This window comes from Sinocyclocheilus grahami, unplaced genomic scaffold (assembly GCF_001515645.1).
Source record: "Sinocyclocheilus grahami isolate Dianchi unplaced genomic scaffold, SAMN03320097.WGS_v1.1 scaffold267.1, whole genome shotgun sequence".
In the NCBI taxonomy this organism is placed as follows: domain Eukaryota; kingdom Metazoa; phylum Chordata; class Actinopteri; order Cypriniformes; family Cyprinidae; genus Sinocyclocheilus; species Sinocyclocheilus grahami.
The window spans coordinates 236,383-260,867 of NW_015505446.1; the positions used below are offsets into that span (position 1 = coordinate 236,383).

The 24,485-nt window shown below is 37.9% G+C and overlaps 1 protein-coding gene across 1 annotated transcript; it reads left to right on the forward strand.

The window, feature by feature from the left end:
• The first annotated feature begins 1,282 nt into the window (after positions 1-1,282).
• Positions 1,283-24,485, forward strand: LOC107599441 (FRAS1-related extracellular matrix protein 1-like). Its single transcript, XM_016291027.1, is given in 35 exon segments — positions 1,283-1,516; positions 1,597-1,691; positions 1,843-2,123; positions 2,751-2,950; positions 3,247-3,570; positions 4,432-4,540; positions 4,615-4,746; positions 6,558-6,902; positions 6,983-7,125; positions 7,214-7,410; positions 7,657-8,023; positions 8,125-8,333; positions 8,453-8,546; positions 8,653-8,905; positions 9,514-9,708; positions 11,802-11,987; positions 12,477-12,673; positions 12,756-12,981; positions 13,494-13,638; positions 14,137-14,278; positions 14,704-14,899; positions 15,562-15,826; positions 17,544-17,958; positions 19,897-20,098; positions 20,182-20,326; positions 21,632-21,761; positions 21,840-21,912; positions 21,993-22,081; positions 22,083-22,143; positions 22,234-22,508; positions 22,625-22,672; positions 23,553-23,726; positions 23,875-23,990; positions 24,086-24,171; positions 24,264-24,485. Coding segments are annotated over 35 exon segments (6,552 nt in total). The 3' UTR covers positions 24,467-24,485.

Here is a 24,485-nt window from a genome sequence, read left to right on the forward strand (position 1 = left end):
AGAGTGAACAGATATGTATGCATTTGTCCTTCAGCCCATTTAAGATTGTATTCAGTGATGAAATGCTCGATGTGGTCAAAACTTTTCGCATGGATCAAACCTTTGGCTGATAGCACCTGTGGTGTGTTTGGATATATAGGAGGCAACAACAGCAACAGTACTGCAGTTCACATGCTCTTTTAATGCTTGATTCCATTTCCAGCACCAAGGCAGCGTGAGGCAGATTAACCCCTTCTTTCCCACATAGTTTTAGTTTAGAGTATAAGTTTAAAAGTCCCATGTAATTAAAAATTGACTTTTGAGGCTTTTAGACTGTGTTAGTAGAGCAATTTTAGTATTATTAATATAATGTTACATTTAGTTATTTATTACTAAATTGATTTAGTTTTTTATGTATATTTTCCATGTTCATTTTAATTTTAGTTTAAGTTTTAGTAATTTTGCTATGTGCTTTGTCATTTTAAGTATGTTTTGTTTTTTTAAATATTTCTGTTTAACTTTCATTTATTTTTATTCTAGTGTTTCATTTTCATTAACAATTTTAGTTTGTCTAGTAATATTGTTATGTGCTTTTGTCATTGTTTAATATTTATATTCAGCTTTATTTATTTGTTTTTATTTTATTCTTTGTAATTTTTCATGTGTTTTTATTTAATTTTTATAAATAAAGCATTTTTATTCGTTTTTGGGTTTATACATTTATTTTTTAGCTTTAATTTATTTTTATTTCAGCTTTTAGTTTTAGTACTTCAACTTCAACTTTTTTTAGTTCAGTTAGTTGCCAATAAAGATTTTTTTTTACTTTTTAATTTAATTTTATGTTTAAGTTTTTTAATCTTTTATATTTTATTTTATTTTATTTCAGCTTTATTTCAATTAACAAAAATAGTTTTAGTTTTATTTAACAATAAAAACACTGCTTTAAGTGTACTCCTACACTGCAAAAAATCCTATTGTTAATGTGCAGTTATATTTATATATATATATTCCAGTTAAAATATTTTAAACAAATAAAAAAAAGAAAACCTTGGTCGTGTCCAAATTTAAACCATTCGTGGGCATGCCCAAATTTCTGACCAGGTCCAATTGGGCAGTTTTAGGTCACCTTTGTAGTCTAATATTGTTCTTAAATATTCATGAATCTAAGATTTGCAGTTTTTAATACTACTTTGTTGGTTTATTTTTCTCATTCCTCATTTTCATGCAGCATACTGTTGGAAATGAGAGCAAGACAGTTCATCTGAGGAGGATAATCTTGGAAACCAAGCAACTGAACAAAAAGATGGGGGTGGACATCTTTGCTTTGACAGTGTTCACCTTGAGTCACCTGTGGCCACATGTTCAAGCTTCAAGTGTAGTTCGGTTAAACACAGGGCTTCGGGTAGCCAGAGGCCAGTCAGTATTTGTCACGGCTGGTGAACTTCAGTTCCACACGGATGGGGTATCTGAGGCCTGTAAAGTCGAAGTAGTGCTCACTGAACCCATCACACAAAGAGTGGGGAAACTCACTCCTCAGGTAACAAAACAAATCCAGAATTAGCTTATGCATTCCATAAAATGTGAGAATAATTCACATGTTCATTTATAATTTTTCAGGTTTTTGACTGCCAGTTCTTTCCAGATGAGGTGAAGTATGTTCACAATGGCAGCCCACTTCTAGAAGAGGACACTGTCATGCTGAGGGTCTACAGGTGAAACATTATGTGGTCATTATTCTTGTCCAGCACCAACACTTTATGGCTGTTACTTCAATTAGGGCTTTTGAGAGCTGCAAAAATCCGATTTCCTTGGCCTAATGTCATTTCCATCCTCACAAATGCTTTGTTCTATGCCTGTTCTTAGGTTTACAGAAACCGAGACTTTTGTTGAGACTGTGCTGCTAAAGGTTCATGTGGTGGAACCTCAAAGGAGCCTCACAGAGCTTGGAAATGTTCCTCTAGTGGTTTCTGAGTTCTACGGCCTTTCCAATGCCATCAATAGCAGTGTCCTTACCTTTAAAAACCAACCCGAAGTGATCTGCACGGTACGTCTTCTCAGCTCTGAGATCAACATCCCAATGCTTGGTCAACTGGTCACTGAGGATCCTGAATCAATGCCGGCTTCTGAGTCTGGACCGAGAAAAGGTATACCAAGTGTATAATGAAGCTTTTTAAAAGCTTTTGTGCATCAATTAACAGTCACGTGGTAAAACCAACTAAATCATGTGGTGCAACCAAGGTGTAGAAAAGAAACAGGACCTTCATGACTGGGTGTTAAGGTCAATAAGTCTCTTAAAATATAAAATAATTTGACCTTTTTATGACAAGGCAAATTTAGTACACATTGTAAAATGTCATGAGGTACAACACCCTTAAAACATTATTGTTATGAATTAATTCATTATATAACTTTTTACCTTGGAAAAAATTGATTCAAATTTTTTTTTTTAAATGTAGGCTATAGAGAAATAATGTAATGTGGTGTGTCACCCTAAAAACATAATTTTTATGAATTCATTATATTTGTAAAACATATTTTTTACCTTGGAAAAAGTAGATTTAAAAACTTTTATGAAAACGATTATAATGTATACGGATATAATGTCATGTGCTGTGACACCCCTGAAAAAAATTAAAAATAGTTTTTAAAACTTTTTTGAAAATAATGGTTACACCACATGACTTTTTTTCTTGAATGTGGAGTAATTAAAAAAAAATGAATGCAAAGAATATATTTCAAAGAATTTCTCATCTGCATTCAAACTTTTCAAGGACGTCATACTGGAATCACCTGCCCAGGAAATAAAGTCTGTGACCACAACACAAGAGAAGTAGAGTTCTTGAAGACAGACTGCGCCGAGTTCCTCACTTCAGGACTGAAGTACCAGCACCTCAGTCCTCCATCACCTGAGATAGATTATATCCCAATCAGGGTGGAGTTTAGGGACCTGACCTCCCGAGCCATGCTGGAGGTAAAACACATCAGAATCAGTTTGTATGAAAATATAACACAAGCCACTGAATCCTTTCTTTCCTTTCCTTTCTCTTAGACTGAGAGTATCTGGATACCTGTACTGATCCAGGGGGCCATGCAGAACCAACCCCCCAGTGCTGCCTTCATGTCTACATTCATCCTGGAGGTAGATCAGTTCATCCTCACACCCATGACCACTGCTGAGACCTTGCTGGAGGTAAAACACATCAGAATCAGTTTGTATGAAAATATAACACAAGCCACTGAATCCTTTCTTTCCTTTCTTTCTCTTAGACTGAGAGTATCTGGATACCTGTACTGATCCAGGGGGCCATGCAGAATCAACCCCCCAGTGCTGCCTTCATGTCTACATTCATCCTGGAGGTAGATCAGTTCATCCTCACACCCATGACCACTGCTGCCCTGGATGCAAAAGATGACGAGACCCCTCAGGCCCGGCTGATCTTCAATGTGACCAAACCTCCAGCGGAGGGATATATAACTCATTTGGATGATCACACCAAAACTGCATTCTCCTTCTCCTGGCAAGACCTGAATGAGATGAAAATTGCCTATCAGCCCCCAAACAGCAGTCACACAGCCAGGAGGAACTATGAGGTTAGTGAGTGCCTATAAATTGTTGTGCTCGGTGTACATGTTACAGGCAATAACATTTTTACAGGCAAATGTTTTTTTTCCTTATCCAAAAACCATGTCTATTAGTCTAGCCCAGGGGTTTTCAAACTTTTTGATGGCATGGACCTCTAAACAGCATTGTCTCTATATCTCTATCCTTAAATTTAAAGGCAGATATATATATATATATATATATATAGATACATACATACATACATATTATTATTATTATTAAAAATATATTATATAAATACCCATTTATACCAGAATTGTTATTGTTAACTGAAACTGTTAAAAGTCATTTTCATTAACTGAAATTAAAATAAAATATTAAATTAAAAACTTGGCAACAAACTGAAATAAAAGTTCTAAAATTACTAAAACTAAAACTGGAATAAAATACATTAAAGCTGAATAGAAAATTATAATATAATAATAATAATAATAATAAAAATGGGAGCACATAACAAAATCACTCAAACTTAAACTAAACTTAATGCTAATTCTAATTATTAGTGAATACTATAATAGTAAGTAAATAATACTAAAATAACACTGTTTTATATTGTGGAAAAGATTATTATAAATGTGTATATAATATACATTCATAATATTATAAATGTGTAAAAAGTATTTTTAAAGTAATTACTGTCTTGTGCACTGTATTTTTTTTATTGTTGTTGTTTGTTTCTTATCTGTGAAAATAATTAAATAATTAGTATTTAATGTGACTTCCAACCAGTGCTTGGAAAGAAAAATTATGTGTAATATTTTATAAAAAATAATGTCAAATTTAATAAAATTTAACTTTTTATATTGTTTTTTACTTCATCTGTTGTCCAGGTGGAGTTTCAGGCCATCGATGGCTCATTTGTGCCGAGTCCTCCTATCTTAATGCACATCTCTATCCGCACTGCAGAGACCAATGCTCCTCGAGTCTCATGGAACATGGGTAAGTTAGCGGATTAACTAAAATAGATAATTTTTTTAATGAGAGACTGAGGCTAAACATCTCTATTCTTACAGGGTTGGATCTGCTGGAAGGCCAATCCAGACCAATCACATGGGAGCGCCTACAGGTTGTTGATAATGACAACATAGATGCCGTCACCCTTATAGCTATGGACGGCCCACTTAATGGACACTTAAGTGTTAGAGGTAAAGGATTCTAATCAGCCACCTCTCTGAAAGTAGAAACCAATCCAAATGTAATTTCCAAGACCTTTTTCCACTGATGAGTCATAGTCTCATAAAGTGAAACCTACTCTTTTATTCCTTCTCCATCCATGTGGTAACCATCCTTAATGTGGGCATCATTCATGAAACATATGTCCGGGTGCCCTGCATGGGTTTGCTAATCAGGTGCAAAATGCTTTGGCGACACTTTGCCAGGGGCCGTCGACCAAAGATGTCTTTAGAGCCGTAGCGGCTGTCTTTCCACTCCAGCAGACTTTTGTTTGCACAGACCCTGAAAGAAGGCTTATGGCATTTCATGCCAGATGTCCAACACAAGGTCATTTCTCTTCCATCAGATGATTATCTTAGCAAGCTTTGAGAACTAGTGACAATCATGTGTCTATCTGAAAAGTTTTATCCATTGGAATATTCCAAAGTAAGAAATTAATGGGATAGTTCACCCAAAAAGACAATCAAACATTTTTGGAATAACATGAGGTTAAGCAAATGATGACAGAATTTAAATTTTTGGGTAAACTATTCTTTTAGTTCTTGGTTTCTTTGAAGGAAAGGCAGAATTGTGATTTCAGGGACTGAATGGGATGTTTTGCTGCATGCATTCTCCCATGGAAGCTGCAGTAGGTTGTTTTTGTGTTTCCTGGTTTGGAGGATTTCCAGGCCCATGGCCCCGTTCCTTGTCTCATTTTCTGACAGAAGACCACCTGATCAGCAGAAGCCTCCAGCCTACTCAAACAACAGCTCCTGCTTTTAGCCAAACCCTTCATTTAATTGGTGTTTACGTTTTTGAGGTTGACGTGTCGCTTTGTGATCCCTCTTGCTGAGAGCAGAATCGTCCCATAACATTGGCACCAAATCCGCTTCAAAAGCACCTCATTTTACTACAGGATGATTGAGCTAAACAGCAAGTTCTGGTCTAGAATGGACCGGTCTCTCTTGAAAACCTAGATGGGGATTGGGAATTGCTCACGTAGACCTCAAACGCAGGGACTCCGACCCTTGGGATAGTCCTCAGTCAGCCTTCGGCCAAATGGAAAGCTGCCGCCCAATGTCCTCTTCCGTCGAGTATCTATATGGAGACTGTTTTTTTGGGCCAGCTGCCCACAGCCACCTTTGGGCCCAATTACGTACTTGTTTCTCCATTGGACTCGTGGCCATTTCCCCCTGATAAAGTTGCTAATTAGGTTTGCTGTGCAACCAGTCATCATTCAATCTGTCTGGTGACCTTGCCTTTCTGTCTCCTTGGCAAGCAGGTGAAGCTCAGCTTCACGGTGGGCAGCAGCCATTGCCTGGGAAGGACGCCATCTTTCTTTTTATTTTTCCGCAATGGGGAGAAGCCAGAGCCAATGTTTGTGCCTTCAGGCGAAAAAACAAACTTATTTTTCACAACTGCATCGAGCCAAATGAATGATATTGAAAATGATTGTGTAGATGGGTGTGAAAATGTTTTCACATTATGTTGACTACTTGACTTAAAGGGATTATTCACCCGAAAGCTGTTTTTGACCATACAATGAACATCAGTGGGGTCCAAAACAACAACATTGGACCCCAATGACTTTCATTCTATGGACTAAAAAAAACAAAAATTTTTTGTATTTCACAGAAGAAAGAAAGTCTTACAGGTTTGGAATGGCATGAGAGTGAGTAAATGATGCCAGAGTTTTCATTTTGGGGTGAACTATCCCTTTAACTTGACCTGGAATTTCATTCATCAAACATTAAAACAGACTAAACCCATATTCTGTAACCAATCCTTTCTTATTCATCCAAAGGTGGAAAAGGTTTCATGTTTAAGGTCAAGGATCTCAGAGAGGCCGTCGTGGTCTATCATCACTCGGACAGCGACACCACCAGGGATTACATTGTCTTCCGAATCACAGATGGCCACCACAGCATCAGACACAAATTCCCCATCTACGTTCTTCCAAAAGATGACACCCCTCCTTTTCTAATCAATAACGTGGTCTTTGAGGTTCAGGAAGGTGGCACAGTTAGGGTGGAGGAGTACATGCTGATGGCCTCAGACTTGGACTCCAGCGACGACTACATTCAGTATCAGCTGATTACTTTTCCCAGAGCAGGAAAGCTGGTTAAGAAGTCCTCTCCACATGAACCAGGTCAGATGGATTTAATAGGTTATATTAAGATTTTTAACTCATCTGAGGTGCCTTACATTATATGGTGTCATGTCAACCAGGTGTTCCAGTGAAGAGCTTCTTGCAGAGGGACCTGTTTCAAGGTCTAATCTACTACAACCACTCAGGGGAGGAAGTGTTTGAGGACTCGTTTGATTTCATCCTCTCAGATATCCAACAGCCTCCGAATCTATCGGACAGACATGTAAATTTGTATCTATTTTCATAATGAATTCTGTTTCAGTGTGATTATTTATAACCAAAATATTCTTTCTGTACCTCTTCATCCATAGACTGTGGTGATCCATGTGTTTCCAGTGAAGGACCAGTTGCCTGAGGAAGTTTCCGGAACGGTTCGCTCCATCACGGTGAAGGAAACCGAGGTTGTTTACATCACTCAGAGCCATCTGCACTTCAGAGATACAGAGCATTCAGATACTGACCTTATGTATGTGATCATTCATCCCTGCTTTAACCTGAGAAATACCAGGTATGCTTATACATTTCCTCGCTATGACAGTAACAATTTTTATTCATTTTTTTAATTATTATTTTTCTTTATAAATATTTAGATTAATATGTAGTAAATAAATGTATATTTAAAAATGTGAAATAAAATACTGATCCAAAAATTAAATAAGTAAACATATTATTTTTATGATTATTATTAAAAAGAAGAAAAAGAAGAATATTGATCCTTTCATGTATATTTAACTTCTGTTGTAAATTCTTGCAGGTTATCAGATGCAGGCAGGCTGTTTTATACTGACAGCACAAACTCCATGAAAAAAGATGCAATGGTTCCAGTGCTTAAGTCCTTTACTCAGGTCTGAAACATGCACACAAATAGGTTTCCTAAATGTTGTACGCTATTGAAATTTGAGTGCAAATAACATGCCTCTTCAGTTAGATATTGTCTTTTTTGTCTTCCACAGCATGCAGTGAATCACCACAAAGTGGTTTACATGCCTCCAATAGAGGATATTGGCCCTGAACCTCTCTTTGTGCAGTTTGTGTTTTCTGTGAGTGACCAGCAGGGCGGTGCTCTCACAGGTCTCACCTTCAACATCACAGTCATACCTGTTGACAACCAGGCCCCAGAAGTAAGTTTTTAATTGGCCATCAAGAAACGATCCAACAAATGATGCCAAGTTTTAAATTAAAAAAATTTATTTAATTTAATTTCCCAAACCTTCTTTCATAGATGTTCACTAACTTGTTGAGGGTCGAGGAAGGTGGTGGGAGTTTCTTGATGGAGGAGCACCTGCTGGTGCAGGATGTGGACAGCTCAGAAGATCAGCTCAGGGTTCACATGAAGACTCATCCCCAACATGGAAGACTGGAGCTGCAGGGCACAGCAATGCTAGAGAGAGACAGCTTCAGTTTGCAGGACCTAAAAGCATTGAGGGTCAGGTATGAATATGAAAAACTGTAGTTAGAGATTATTTTTGTAAGGTTAAAAATTTGGGCTGGAAAATCATGTTTTAAGAAACATTGATGAGGATGATTTTATGATTTGTAAATTACAATAGATACATTCATGATGACTCTGAGACCCTGAAGGATAGCATTGGTCTTACTATCACAGATGGAATCAACTCTGCCTATGGAACGCTTTTAGTTCAGGTAATTTCCTGTTTAAAAAAATAGTATTGATGTTTGGCAAAGGGTATTGTATTTCAGTGCAGCATTCCCTTATTAAAATGCATGTTTCCTTTCCATTTTTTATTAGATCCTGCCTGTGAACGACGAACCCCCACAGTTAGGCTCCGACTTGAGGGCTGAACTGTCCTGCAAAGAGGGGGATCAGGTCCATATTACGGTTGAGTATCTCTCTGCTACAGATGTTGACAGCGAGGACACTCGGCTAACATACATGCTTGCCAGAACACCTGCACGTGGGGTACTGCAGCGAAACGGGGTCACCGTGGACAAGTTCTCCCAGCTGGACATGATAAATGGGCTCATCTTCTACCTGCACACAGGTTATTACCGAGATAGGAGGCTAGTTAGTGAAACTTAATGTCACTTACTGTAGGCCTGTTTTACACATTCTACACCTGTGAGTGGGTGTGTCACACATAGTCTTGTGAAAATATACTGAAAATGCACAATAAAATGGTTTATTAAGAATGACAGGCTTTCCGTCATAATATTAAATAATGTAGAGAAATACCATCAGCTTGATCTAATAAAATTCAGGCTGATACTGATAAATCAAATTATTTAAATAATTATTAATGCTCAATAATGGTCATATGTTTAAGTAAAATATACATTTTTAATATTTTTAATCTTATATTGCATTATATAAGTTATATAATCTTATATAACATTAGTTTAACTTTTAAAGATAAACTATAAGTGAGCATTAGATGACGGCAAAAGTAATCTAAATGTACAAATGAAGAAATGAGCATGCACAATTAAAAGAAACAAGTAATATTGGCTAATATGGTAACAAAAAATGTCTGTCGCAGAAGCAGGATGTATGTAACAGGCAGGCCTCATAGTAAATGTCTTATGACTGAAAGTACATTAAATGTATTTTTTGTGAATTAAATGAACATAAACACATTTCCCCATTCACTAGGTGGTGAGATTGGACCAGATCCTGTCTCAGACACTGTCACTTTCATTGTGTCAGATGGAGAGGCTGGAACAATAGATGGCTGCTGCCAGGAGGATGCTCTCCCCCCACCCGTTCCCCTGCATGGCACGCTTCCGGTCTATGACCTCAACATCACTGTGATGCCTGTCAACAACCAGGTCCCAACCATAACGCTGGGTAAACATCTACCACAGAGCCTGTAGTAAATCTCTTAGTGGAGAAAAGACATTTCGAACACTGGTGCTGCATTGTGTTGAGGGACCGAATGGATTAAAAGATGCTCTCTAATCTAGATTTAATCACCAGAGCATTTGGCTAAGGTGTAATTAATTCATTGTAATGACAATCCGCTTAAATCAAGCAATAAAGCAACTAGGAATTTTCGAGGCAGGTGATGGACTGCAGCTTGGTGAATGAATCACTTAATCGCGGTCTCGCATACCCAGCTCAGGGAGTGTGGCTAATGCAATCATTTCATTCCCCCGAACGTACGTTTCGAAGCAGGGTGTTAGAGACGTCTTGCCAGGATGGGGATTTCACTGTTAATGCCAGAAACTTTGCAGTTATCAATGAAGGACAGTGACCAGAGCAAGACAATGAGCAGAAGACGGCAGCTAGGTGCCAGTGGGACATCCACAGAAAATCCTAGCACGCTTGGCATCGTGTATGAGTGTCCACAGACATACACACAGCTGGTTGGGATTATAGAGAGAGCAGAGCATGTGTGGCAAAAAAGCGCAGTAGAAAGAGATACATCTTCCCGTGAGAACAACTGGACAATGGGGACATAGAGAAGAAGACAATGGACAGGCCTGCATTTGGAAAAGACAACACGTCCATTGTGTCTTCTATCCCTTTGCTCATTCAATCACAATTATAATCTCCTAATTCGGTTAATCCCCATCAGAAAAAAAGAGGATTCTCCAATGTTGCCACCATGTAGTAGATCTGGATTGGTTTGTGAGGAAAAATTGGTTTGTGTCATTTAATTAATTTGCATTGAATAAAGACGGGTTGGCATAAGAGTTTTAAGCACAGGAAAATTAGGGAAATCCAGCTCTTGCCTTGCTACTGGACGAGTTTTATCACTTTTACGCCAGACTGGTGGTCATTAATTCCTCCCCTTAATTCCTCCCCTTGTTTCAGAGCTCTATCCAAGCACAACCTCATCAGTGCCCATTCTTCATTCATTATTTATCAGTGCAGTAAATGGAAGCAGATGCCAGTAAGCATTGGCATGATGGCTTTATCAACACCCAGGTGGCAGCGGGTTGGCCGAGAGCCGAGCGAGAGAGCAGGGGAAGATAGGGAGTGCTAGTGGGGTGGCATAGCAGGCTTGAAGAAAGGGGAGCAAGGGGAACTGCCTGTAAATGAGAGGGAAAAGAAGAAAAATAATGGGATGCACTCTTGAGAAGGAAAAAAAATAAGCATGCTTCTGTGAAGTCACATTTAGCTCTCTAAAATGACATCTCTATGATTAATGCCAATATTACTACTACTAGTTATGGTGTATATTGTTTCGTCAGGTAACATGTTTGTGGTAGATGAGAGAAGACAATGGACAGGCCTGCATTTGGAAAAGACAACACGTCCATTGTGTCTTCTATCCCTTTGCTCATTCAATCACAATTATAATCTCCTAATTCGGTTAATCCCCATCAGAAAAAAAGAGGATTCTCCAATGTTGCTACCATGTAGTAGATCTGGATTGGTTTGTGAGGAAAAATTGGTTTGTGTCATTTAATTAATTTGCATTGAATAAAGACGGGTTGGCATAAGAGTTTTAAGCACAGGAAAATTAGGGAAATCCAACTCTTGCCTTGCTACTGGACGAGTTTTATCACTTTTACGCCAGACTGGTGGTCATTAATTCCTCCCCTTGTTTCAGAGCTCTATCCAAGCACAACCTCATCAGTGCCCATTCTTCATTCATTATTTATCAGTGCAGTAAATGGAAGCAGATGCCAGTAAGCATTGGCATGATGGCTTTATCAACACCCAGGTGGCAGCGGGCTGGCCGAGAGCCGAGCGAGAGAGCAGGGGAAGACAGGGAGTGTTAGTGGGGTGGCATAGCAGGCGTGAGGAAAGAGGGGAGCAAGGGGAACTGCCTGTAAATGAGAGGGAAAAGAAGAAAAATAATGGGATGCACTCTTGAGAAGGAAAAAAAATAAGCATGCTTCTGTGAAGTCACATTTAGCTCTCTAAAATGACATCTCTATGATTAATGCCAATATTACTACTACTAGTTATGGTGTATATTGTTTCGTCAGGTAACATGTTTGTGGTAGATGAGGGTGCCAGTGCATGTCTGTGTGGGGGGGTTTTGAAGGCATCCGATCCTGATAGTCATCCAGACCAGCTCATGTTTCACTTGGTGACCCCGCCACAATATGGGTTCCTGGAGAACACCCTTCCATCCCCTGGCTTTGAGAAAAGCAATGCTGGACTCCGAGTGGGTCAGTAGTATTCCTGTAAATGTACCCAACTATTGTGACTATGCCAAGTAGGGTGTGTTTTTGGATTAACATCTATTGTTGGTCCTGGAACAACATTCCTCTCAAGCAAACATTGTCTTCTAATCCTAAAGCTAAAAGGTGACCTCATTTACATACACTTAAAGGGATATTTTACCCAAAAATGAAAATTGTCATAATTTACTTACCCTCATGTTGTTCCAAAGACTTTCTTTTTCTTTGAAACACAAAAGTTTCATACATTTTTGTTTGCATCCCCACTGACTTTCATTGTATGAACAAAACAGTTAAAAAAACCATTTAGGGGATTAAGAGACAGGATTACAATACTAGCCCTGAGCTACTATCCCTAAAATCCAAGAACATGTCCTACTTGGCAGAATCATTATTTATCTTTTATGTGTCCTGTTTAAATGTCCTATTATAAGACCTTGTCTTTCAGATCGCTAAAGTCATATTGTATAATTAAAGTTTCTTTCAGTCAGCTCCACCTCAGTTCGGGTTTCATCAACTATGTCCAGTCAGTGCACAAGGGTGTAGAGCCTACAGCAGACTTCTTTACCATCACTGTCAGTGATGGGATTCAGAGATCAGCACCATTGCCCTTTTACATCATCATCAACCCTACCAATGATGAGATCCCATCATTGCTGCTTAGCAACTTCACAGTAAGATATAATTTTTGGAGACAAATTTATCCAATAAGCAAACTGTTGCCTAACTATTGTCTTGCCCTGCACCTTGCGATAGGTCATGGAGGGAGGGATGAAAGACCTCAGTCCTGATATTCTAAATGCAGTGGATGGTGATATTCCAGCAGATACTCTTACCATGACCATCCTGGTTCCCCCAGCCCATGGCACACTGGTCAATGACATATATGGTCTCAAGATGAATCACTACAAAAACATGAACCCCGAGGTCCTTCAACGAATCTTAGCAATCCAGTCTTTCACCTTACAGGAGCTACAACAAGGTCAGTTTCTGAATCCATGTGATTGGTAGTACCACAAACCTTTGCCCCCTAACTTCCGGGGTACCACTATCTGCTTGTTGAGGATGGCTGTGAGGACAGAGTCCCTTCCCTGGTCCAGCCACCCCTCAGTGCTTTCACTGTGGGTATCCAGGCTTACAGAACAGATTTTGCAGGAGACAGAGGTCACAGAGTGCCTGTGGTGCTTCTGCTTCATCTGCAAATCTTTCCAAATGCTCTCTGTGAAATTAAGTCACCGTGCATGAGGTACTTTGGTGACTGCACAGCTTTGCTTGTTAACAAGTGACAAAGATCCATAGAAACACGGGTTATCAGGTCACTGACAAAATGGAGCGTGTTCACTAGTGTCCTTCTTGGTAGTAGTGGTAGAACCAGCTATATCAGTCCAAGGCTACCAGGAATCAAGTACCTAATGACTGTTAAATCCTAAATGTCACTAAATGCTTAATCCACTAAAATATTTTTATTTTTTTTTCTCTCGTGCTGATCCATAGGAATGAAGATTATGTATATGCACGACGATACAGAAACCCTCAAGGACGCTTTCACCATACAGTTGACAGATGGTGGGCACACAGTCCAGGGGACTGCGTGTGTCCGCATCATACCAGTCAATGATGAAAAGCCATGGCTACTAAAGTAAGGACACCCTGGGACAAATTCAGAGCCAAAAAGGCGGATGAAAGCGGGAATGGGGGAGGGATTTTAGTGGCGGAGACTGGACAGGAACAGAAGGGGGAGGCTGATCCTGGTTAGGGTTTAGGGAAGGGGGGTCAACACAACCTGTACTGCACATGTGGCTGGGGAATCTGTGTCTCCCTGACTGAGTAACTGGGAATTAAGTTACATCCTTGAGTAAATTGCTAATGTCTATTCCATCCTCTTCCATCAAAATCGGCAAGATCTAAGAGTGTGCATGTAAACTCCACAACAGCAGAAGTAATGTGTATTTTTGGCAGATGCCTGCTTCCTTGTTTTAAAGTCCTTATGGATTAGGATAACAGGCCGGTCCTGCTTGTGTTCCCTCCTTCTAGAAGCAGCTGTTTGCGTATTTATTTATTTAGGATTCTAGATTTTAGCATGCAGACTTGGCACCGGTACCTTTAGAGTCCAAAGCGTCTCGATCTTTGTTCTCAGAAATGCAGGCATTGAGGTCGAGGCCCTGGAGAAGAGAGTCATCTCCAGTGTAGTGTTGGAGGCAGGGGATCATGACACTCCCAACGACCATCTTCTCTACATCCTCAATGCAGGTCCCAGATTTGGCCTACTTCAGCTCAGGGTTAGCAAGGACGGATAGTCCTTTACATTATTACTTAAGGCTGGAATACACTACACAACTTAAAATCTGAACAGATTTTGAAGCACTAGGAATTACACACTTGCAGACTTTGTAAATGGTTACAGAGAAAAAATTGGGCGTCATAAACTAAATGACTGAGGATCACATACTACCAGACTTTCAAGTCACCCGAACAAAACAAACATTGTCATTGCTAGGAGACGGATGACAAATGAAAACTATAAGTGTTCTAAAATTGGCTCAAAAAATCAAACATGTTTGATATCCTTTGACTTAATGGAATCACATAATGGAATCATCAATAGGATCAAATCTGGGCAAAAGTCATGTAGTGTAATCCAGCCTTTAGTGTGACGTATTTTAAGAATATATGTAATAATATGATTTTCTGTGATTTCCTGCAGACAGAAGCTGGATGGATTGACCTGAGTCCAGGTCAGAATTTCACCCAGGAGGATGTGGAGATGAATCGCCTATGGTACACTCACACTACAGTTAGTGGTTTCAAAGGCCATGACAGGTTTCACTTTGTTCTCAGTGATGGAGAAAACACAACACCTCCACAGAGTTTCTTCATCTCTGTCCGCACTGTTCAAAAGGGTAAGTTTTATTTTGAACAAAATAAAATAACTATAAACCTAGCAGGAACTTGGCGTGGCTCAAAAACAGCACTTTTACATTTATTTTTCCTCCTTGAAGCACCAGGGTTATGAAGTTTGGCAGCTGCAATGACATATTATGACCATTCAAAATTTGTCCAATGACATTATAGCACTGGCATAGTGACAAGTCAAATTGCATTTAGTGACTCAGTGATCGCTGCTTTTGTTTTTCCCTCAGTCAAAGTCCAAGAAAAACAATTTTGACAGATTAAATCTGTGCATTTATAATTAAAAACAATGGCTTTCCCTATGGCCAAAATGACTTTGCCAGTTGGGTGAACATGGAAGCATGGCAGCCATTGTCCTCTTGGCTTCATTCTGGCTTATCCTGGAGGAAAAGAGGTGAGAACGTTCTGCTGCAAAGGATGAGCCACCTCTAAACGCCCAGCATGAATTATTAACAGAGCTAGGGCCAAACATCTGTAGTCCCGGCCCTAGATCCCAGCGCTGTCCCTGCTGTCACAAACAAATCTCATACAACATCAATAAGCTTACTTGCACATAACTTGCTTTATAAGTAACATGTTTACATTCTTCAAAGCTTTACATATACTCATGTATATGCCTCTGTAATCCAACTGACCTTCTTGCCGCATACAGGTGAAATCGCTCTAATCACTAAACCTGTGACCTTGATTGAGGGAGAGCGAGTCATTCTGACCACTGACATTCTGATGGCCACAGACAGTGGAAGCGAGCCAGATGAGCTCATATACACTGTATCAGTCCCACCTGAACATGGTCACCTACATATGGTCCAAAGTCCAGGGGTTCCAGTGCTTTCCTTCTCCCAGATGGATGTGGCTGCCAACCGGGTATGCTACACTCATGACAACAGCCGTTTTGCTGACCGTGATTCTTTCAGGTCAGTGGTTTTCATTGTTCTTTTTAGATTAAATAGACTTCATTTATACTCTATGGCAAAATGCACAGATGCCATTTTTGCTCCGGCCTGTTTAAATTCACTCAAGACAAATTCAACTGTTTTGACATGAGTACGCACGTCAAGGTGCACTACAATATATATATATATATATATATATATATATATATATATTTGAATTAATAATAAATAACATTACATAATATATATCATTATATACATTTGTGCAATTTAGTCTAGCCCACAGATGGCAACACTTCGGTATTTTTAATACAAGATTGAAAATTATGTACACAAGTAGCAAGAGACAGGCAAAATAAAAAGGATAATTTTTGCTTCGTTTGCATAGGTTTCCAGCCAATTTGGCAGCAGGCTGACTTCAGTCAGGGCGTACAGTTGACCTGTGCTGCCTTTCTCGTCTGAATCTTTGACACCCAAAACTCTGGCTTGGTTTCATCGTTGGGTCATCTGGGAGCAAACAAACCTTCCTGAGCCAAGCCTGACGAGGGGCGAGTGGCCCTTCGGAGAGAGTACGGAGTATTCTGTGCCAATGTGTTCAGTCAGCACAGCATGGGGTGGTATGGGGTCCAATCAAAGCACATGGACACTACAGTGTTAGTCATGTGGAGCCTGAGTATTTTCAATTAGCAATTCCGACGCAATCACAAGAGATTGGGGGAAAACTTGGTTATAATATCTAATGGATTCATTATTTGAAACCGTTTTTGTGTCTTCATAGCTTGTATTTGTGTTAATACACGGCAAAAGAGGCAACTTGCGACAGCCAATCTCCCTGATCGGGAGAGACACCTGAGCAAACACCTGTGTGTCAAACTCCAGTCCAACAGTGGGGGCCAAAAGAGACAGGGAGACTATTTTTTCTAGGAGCCTTGTGTCTCCCTCTGCTCTGCTGTGACAGCTGATGATAAATGGCCATTATTAAGAGAGTAATAACTCAGCCTGGCATTGGTTATACGGCTCTAAGAGATGTAGTCAGAGACAGGGATCCCTGGGCACAATTACCGAGCAAATATGGCACAATGGCAATGCCAGATGTTGCACCAGTTTGGCTGTGAGAGTGGACCTGCGTGTTTGGTTGCGAGTCTAGTGCGAGGTGGCAGTCGTGTTGTTTACCATGGCTGGCAATTATCAGCTTCAGGGCAATATGTGTTGGGAGGCAGATTGGCTTGGCAGAGGGTAGAATGGGGACTCGCACCCCTCCCTGTCCCATCTTTCTGCTCCAACGCATCAACGGTGTTGGGTGAGGATAGCAGCTCAGAACATGCTGTAAAACTGACAAGACTTTAGTAAGGCATGAGGGGCCGTGTGTTACAGTGATTTTACAACATTTAAAAGGTGTGAGGCCAGAGTGAAAACTGCACTAAAAGCAATGCGATAAAAGATCAATGAAATAATGAAATACAAGATAAATAAAATTTGTTAATAAAAATACTTTATTGTTATTAATAATAAAAAATAGTGATAGTAATATACCCACAAAAAAACTATCAATACTATTGTTGCCAAGTAATTTTCATAATACAGTATTTACTTGATGTGTTCACAGGTTCACTGATGTGCATATGTCAGAAGTTTTTCTACCGCTTCAAACAAGGCAGTGAACAGTGTTCACATATAACAGCAGTCCAACCAAATTCTTCCCATAATCTCTTCTGACACAAAATGTTCTCTCATGCAGCTTTGCCGTTACCAACGGTGTAACGTCCAGAAGAGGTACCATTCATTTCACTTGGGAACACAGTGACCGCATACCACCAACCCTGACTATCAACAAAGGCCTTGAGCTCACAGAGGGCTCAATGAAGACCATTTCCACTGATGACCTGAAACTGACTGATCCAGACACAGCTCTGGAGAATCTCACCTACATCGTTATTCAAAGCCCACAATATGGAAAGTTGCTCTTGAAAAGATTACCCATCTCTAAGCCTCGTTTCACGCAACTGGACATCAACAACATGGATCTAGCTTACCATCATCTGAATGGACGGGCCAAGATCGACAGGTTCACCTTTCAGCCTACTGATGGAACTAACACAGGTTATCTGGAGTACGGACAGCTGAAGAGAGAACCTGCTCTTTTTACCATACAGGTAGGCTGATTATGATTTGAGAACATTCCCCCACAACCAATATAAAGTGGGAAATATTCTAAAATGTAAGTAGATACATTTACAAGTACAACATGCCTACAAAATTACTAATTTATACACTGATTTGAACTACAACCCCTTACAAAAATGTAACTTGGTACTTCAAAATACCATAGTGATTGCAGGTGGCATTAGGGGGAGGGGCATTCTCATTGGAGAGAGCACCTGATTGGACAAAGATATGTGTAGTGCAGGATGAGTCTTCTATATTTTTAGTCCATTTTACTTGACAAAAAACAAAACACACACACAAAAAAACAGTAATTTTAAATGTATATATCTCATGAAGGTGAATTCAGTTAGCGTTTAGGAGTTCAGTAGCACATCAATAACCTCAAAGCAAACACATATTGACTAAAACACACAAAATTGTATTACATCGATTTCTAAACGAATTAGATAACTAATGTGATAACGATATGGCACGGCTTACCATACAATTTCTGTCAGGACTTTTCTGAGGAAAAATAATTTAACATAACTGTCAAATAAACGACTTGCATACAAACCACTGAGCACAGCAGGACAGCTACGGGTTAACAAAGCGCTCCCGGTTGAATTGCATGTTAACGAAGAGCCTTTGCTGGCCAGGTGCTCCTGCAGGTCCGGTGCCATTCACCATGTCATAGCGTCGCTCTCTCGAGGCCCGCGCCACCATTTAATATTCCGTTGACGCGGTCAGCGAAGCAGCAAACGCGCTGGCCAGCACTACCAGCCCTGTGCTACTGAGAGAGAAGGCCTCTCCCGCCAGAACCGGTGAATCAGCCGAAAACTTTGTTTGCGCCCCGCGAGAGCGTGCACACCGTCACTTGGCTGAAGATGCGCATTGCTAACTTGAGCCAAAATGTGTTTTTGATAGCAGTGGTTTGGAAACCCTCTCTATTATTTAAAAATTTCTAAACAAAAATTTCATCATTGTCATATATATTTTATTAAAATGTATCCTTTTTTTTTGTTAACAAGTGAACACATGGTGGGCTTTAAATTAATATTTTAATTGTCTCAAAAAAGGGTATTTTTATGAATATCAGAACTGTCATTTTTATTGGGGCAAGTTGTCACATGTGGTTAAATGTTATAAATGTATGCAATTTATTAATTAGAATATGTGTGGGCATAAACATTGGCTTTATAGTGTGCAGCTATGTTTTCTTATTCTTTCTTAAATCATTATTTTGCTGTTTAAATTCAGCTGAAGAGCTTATAAAAAGGTGGGGTCTTTTTTCCTGAAAATGATGGTAAAGAAATTAAATTTATAAGTACATTTAAAATTAACCTGAGAAATATTAATTGGAGTGTTATATGTATACTCTATTTAATTTATAATAACATTATTATTATTATTTTTTTAATAAAACGATTTTTAAATAAGTATAATAACAAAAAAATTTATTAAATAAGCTATGTATTTACGTTTAATAACCAAGGAAAGATTAGGGAAAAGGCAAATTCACTTGAATAAGATTTAAACTACAGTGATTTGACTTAAAAAATAAACCTGAGAAATATTTATTGTAGTGAAAAGTGACAACTAGTTTTCCCTAAATAATGTATATTTATTATATTTATAATAATATTTCTTCTTAAAATAAAATTTAAAGGTTCTCATCGTCAAGGCACTTGATTCTTTTTTTATGAATCTCACTTAAAAATTAGATTTTTATTTTTTTTTTCATTTTGAAACGTTCTAATACTGTTAATAAAATAAAATAATTTGAATAATATATAACAAAAATATTGAAATTTGATATATAGATTTAATCCACAATGAGCAATGGCTATGAAATAATGCTTTCCCAGTTATGGTATGTAATGCTTCCCTCTAGTGGTATTACAGCATGAATGCAGTTTTACTGTTCATCATTTATATCTTCACAGATAGAGATATTGGACAAGATTCCACCCAGTGTTATAAACAAAGGGATTCCAAGTACTGTGGAGAATCTTCTGAATGGCAAACAGGGCATCTACATCACCTCCAAAGAGCTGCGCGCCTCAGATCCAGACAGTCCTGACGACACACTGGAGTTCACCATCACAAGGCCTCCACACTTCGGTTACCTTGAAAATGCCCTCACAGGCAGGTGCATGGGTCACCGATGGTCCAGACTGTCATATGCACAGATTGTGACCAGATTATAATGAATTTTCTTTCTATTATAGGTGCCTTTATCAAAGGACGCTTTACCCAGAAGGATCTGGAGCAGAAAGCAGTGCGCTATGTCATACCTGCAGACGTGGAAGTGACAGCGGACAGCTTTGAGTTCCAAGTCACAGATCCTGCAGGAAACACCATGCTGCCTGAAGTGTATTTATCCTCTTCTGTTGATCATTTGTTTAGATTTCAGTACAGAACTTTCATTAGTATGTGCAGTTATTGAATGTTAAAGGTGCATATACAACTTCATCAATTGAAAATATAAAGGAATGAATAGGACTATTTCTTCATTTCTAAAATTAGAAAAAGTTATTTTAATTTACAGTGGCTGCCATTTTGAGAATAATCAGCTAAAAAATTATGCACTTAGTTTCAGTAACCCAGGTAGTATTATCACACACTTTTGGCTGGAAAATGAATTGCTCAAGGGTGACTAATATGTCTGCAAATTTCTGACAGCATTGGCAACCTAAAAATGTTATCCACACCAGCAGGTGTCAGTACAAGTCCAAGATCACTTGAAATAGTCACAAAAATGAAACATGAAACTGCTAATGATTTTACCTAATGGCTTACTGAATGTGATTTTATAATAAGTAATAATTATATGTATATACACACATTTTTATAAAATATTAAATGAATGATATATGATATTTAATATTAAATATAATTAAATACATCGTAAAATAATACAAACAAATATATAAAAAATTATATTTAATATATATCAAAATAAAAATGACAATACAGAGAAATATTCCATTATATCAAATTATATTAATATTTTAATATTTCCAACTTATTAATTATATAATACTATGCATTTATATATTAATACAATATTATTGTTTTTCTATCAATTTCAGTAAGTCATTTGGATTTGGTAAAATGATTAACTGTTTCATAAAATATAAATCATAAATATATAAAATAATACAAAATAATAATGCATTACAAAGTATACATTATAATATAGAGAAATATTTAATTACCTTTTGGCCTTGAATATGTACTATATGTATATCTATCTCTGCACACACGCATGCACACAAATACATTAAAGGCCTGGAGATAATTAAATATTTCTTTCTTCTTATATATCATTTTAATAGCTATATATGTCTTAAAATCAAGAATTCAGTGAGTCATTTGGTTAAAATGGATCTGCATTTTTATCAAATATAAATCATAAATATATACAGTAATACAATAATATAAACAATATAAAGATAATAATAAAATATATAAATATCTTAAAATAAAAATATAAACACAGCGAATACAGAGAAATATTCCATTGCCTCTAGTAATAAACATTATTTTTTTATTATTCGCACTTTGGTGCGAGTAAGACAGTTGACAGCTTGTATTCCACATTTCCAAATATGACAATTCTAGACAATATAATTTCAGACCCAATGTGATTCTTGGCTTTTTCGACTGCCAACACAGGATGGAGTTCAGGTGGTCTCGTGTGGAGCTGTCTGCTTCCTGTTATCGTGTTTGTGAGAACGCAGGAACTCTAGCTGTGCAGGTGGTGCGCAGTGGGAACAGCAAAGATCCGGCGTACATCGGCATACAGGTGCAGTTAACTATCTTAGCTCATTTTACTATCATGCATAGATGAAGTTTTAGATGATTGGATGATTGCATCTTACAGGTGGAAGAAGGAACAGCCAAAGTGGGGAAAGATTTCACTCACAGTTCTGCCAACCTTATACAGTTTGATCCAGGTGGTTATCGCTTTTTCGATTTACTTTTTAATTCTTTATCTTTAGAATATGCTCAATCTGTGGTCTATCTTTGTTTTTAGGTGTAAATGTCAAAATGTTGAACATTTACCTCAAAGATGACGGACTAGAAGAGAACCATGAGAAATTTGATGTGGTTCTGAAGACCCCAAAAAAATGCTGTTTTGGGACAGAGGAACAAGGCCACAGTTGAGATTGTGGATCCGAGAAATGGTGGAAAGAAGTCTTCTGCAAAAATCTTGTAGTTTTACATACCCACATTCTGCTCTTTCTATATAAACTGAAAATATTTCCGTCTTCCAGGTTGGTGTAATCCAGATGAGTTTATTGTTGAAGAAGATGAAAAGAAACATCCTTTCCAAAACCCACCACGCATCCCAGAACCTGAACCACCTCTACTTGAGGAATACACTCCAGACCCAAGGAGCGGAGTCCTTTGGGAGAACTATCCACCAAGAGGGGACGTCCCATATCGCACACATTTCAGCCATTACAGCGAGGGAGAACATCAGGACCAGGAGGCCTTTCACAGTCCGGGCCAAAGACAGTTGAGGTTCCTGGGTAGAAACGGGCACCGAGTGAGTCAGGTCACCTCAGCTACAACATTTACTTTGTATAATGTATCTAGTATGGTATATAAAAAAATAACATTAGTAGTAGTAGTTAATCTTAACTTATCTGATTTTGTTTTTAGGCACATCTGTCAGAGGTGGACACGAGAATTCAAGAAAGAGTTTATAGAGTACGTTTTATTTATTGTTCTGCCAACTTTTTTGCTTAATTTCAGAGTGTTCATTAAGGTTTATTTATTTATTTAGTAGTAGTATAGTACTTTATTCATTCATTCGTGTTATTTAGTTAATTTGTTTGTCGAGTTAATTATTTGGGTATTTTTTTTGGTTGCCTTTACTTGTTTGGTTGGTTGCCTCATTTATTTGTTAATGTTATTTTTTTATTTGTTAGTGTTATTTATTTAATGTTAGTGTTATTTCTTTCTTTCTTTATTTATTAGTATTCATTTGTTTGTTGTAGCATTTAGTTTATTAGTAATATTTGTTGTATTCATTTATTTGTATTTATTCGTTTTTTGTTGATTTATTCCTTAGTATTTATTGATTGCAATATTATTTATTTATGTAGTAGTAGTATTTGTTTGTTGGTTGATTGTAGTCCTATTTCTTTAATAGTAGGGGTATTATATTTATCTATTTATTTAGTCGTATTATTTGTTTATTAGTAAAAGATAAACATTAGTATTAGAAATATTTATTTAGTAGTGTTTTTTATTTAGTATTCATTTTGTTTATTTGTTTGTGGGTGTATATTTTTTTATTTAGTGGTATTATCTTTATTTAGATGTACTATTTATACTACTATTAATTAATTATTTTATTAATTTTTTAGTGTTATTTATTTAATTTAACTATTTATGTGTTTCTTATTCATTTTTTAGTATTTATTTATTAGTTATTAATCATTTATTTATTGATTTTTATTTATTAGTTTCGGTGATAAGCATATTTATTCAGAATTATTATTTATTTATTCATTTATTTAGTTAGTTAGTTATTTTTCCATTATTATACATCTGCTGTGTGTGTGGTCACTCTGTCATCCATTAGTTTCATGGACTGATCCCAGTGAGAGTGGAGGAGAAGGCACCAGCACCTCGTGTCCACTCTGAACTGGAGATCACTCCCATCTGGACCTGGCCTGGATATTCTGCTGAATCAGTAGAAACTCCCCAGCACGACTCAGCCTCTTTTGTAATTAATTCAGGAGTGCAACAACACAAGGTATAATTTCTTAGCCCCACACTGTGAATTAGCTGTTGTGTATGTATAGATCAAAAAGAGAACATCTAAGCTTCCTTTATACTTTCTCAAATGTTTGTTTATAATGTAATGAGCTTTCATTTTATAATTCTTTCCTTTCTTTTTAAAGTCTCAGAAGTCTGTTAGTATTGGTTGTCCTAATGGCTGGACTCACTACCGGAGGAACTGCTATATTTTGGGGCCTGGTAGTGCTAGCTGGAGCAGCGCACAACATGCTTGCATGCTGTACGTTACACATCTTTGCTGTCAGAGGAACATGTATATGCATGCATTGAGACTACATACCTTCTAAATATTCATGTTATTACTCCAAAATTTAGGCTTGAAAGTGAACTGGCCAGTATCCACTCAAAGACTGATATGAAGTGGATGTGGAAGTTTGCTGGAAAGCAATCATTCTGGATCGGTAAGCAAATAAGATCCTGTACATTTTTGGGATCACCAGAACACTGAATGTAAACTGTCCCGTGTGTAAGAATATTGGTGTGATTTGTGCAGGACTCTCTGGCGGTCCAAAGCAGTGGTCCTGGACAGATGGAAAACCACTGACGTTCTCCAAACTCCGGAAGGGTCACGAGGTGCACACTAGCTCTGATGCCAGCTGTGTTTTAGCTCAGAGCCAGAAGATATGGATTCCTAAAAGTTGCATTGATGGATCCGAACACAGATATGTTTGTTCAGCACCTGCACAAATCAGTTAAACCAGATATTTAATTTATA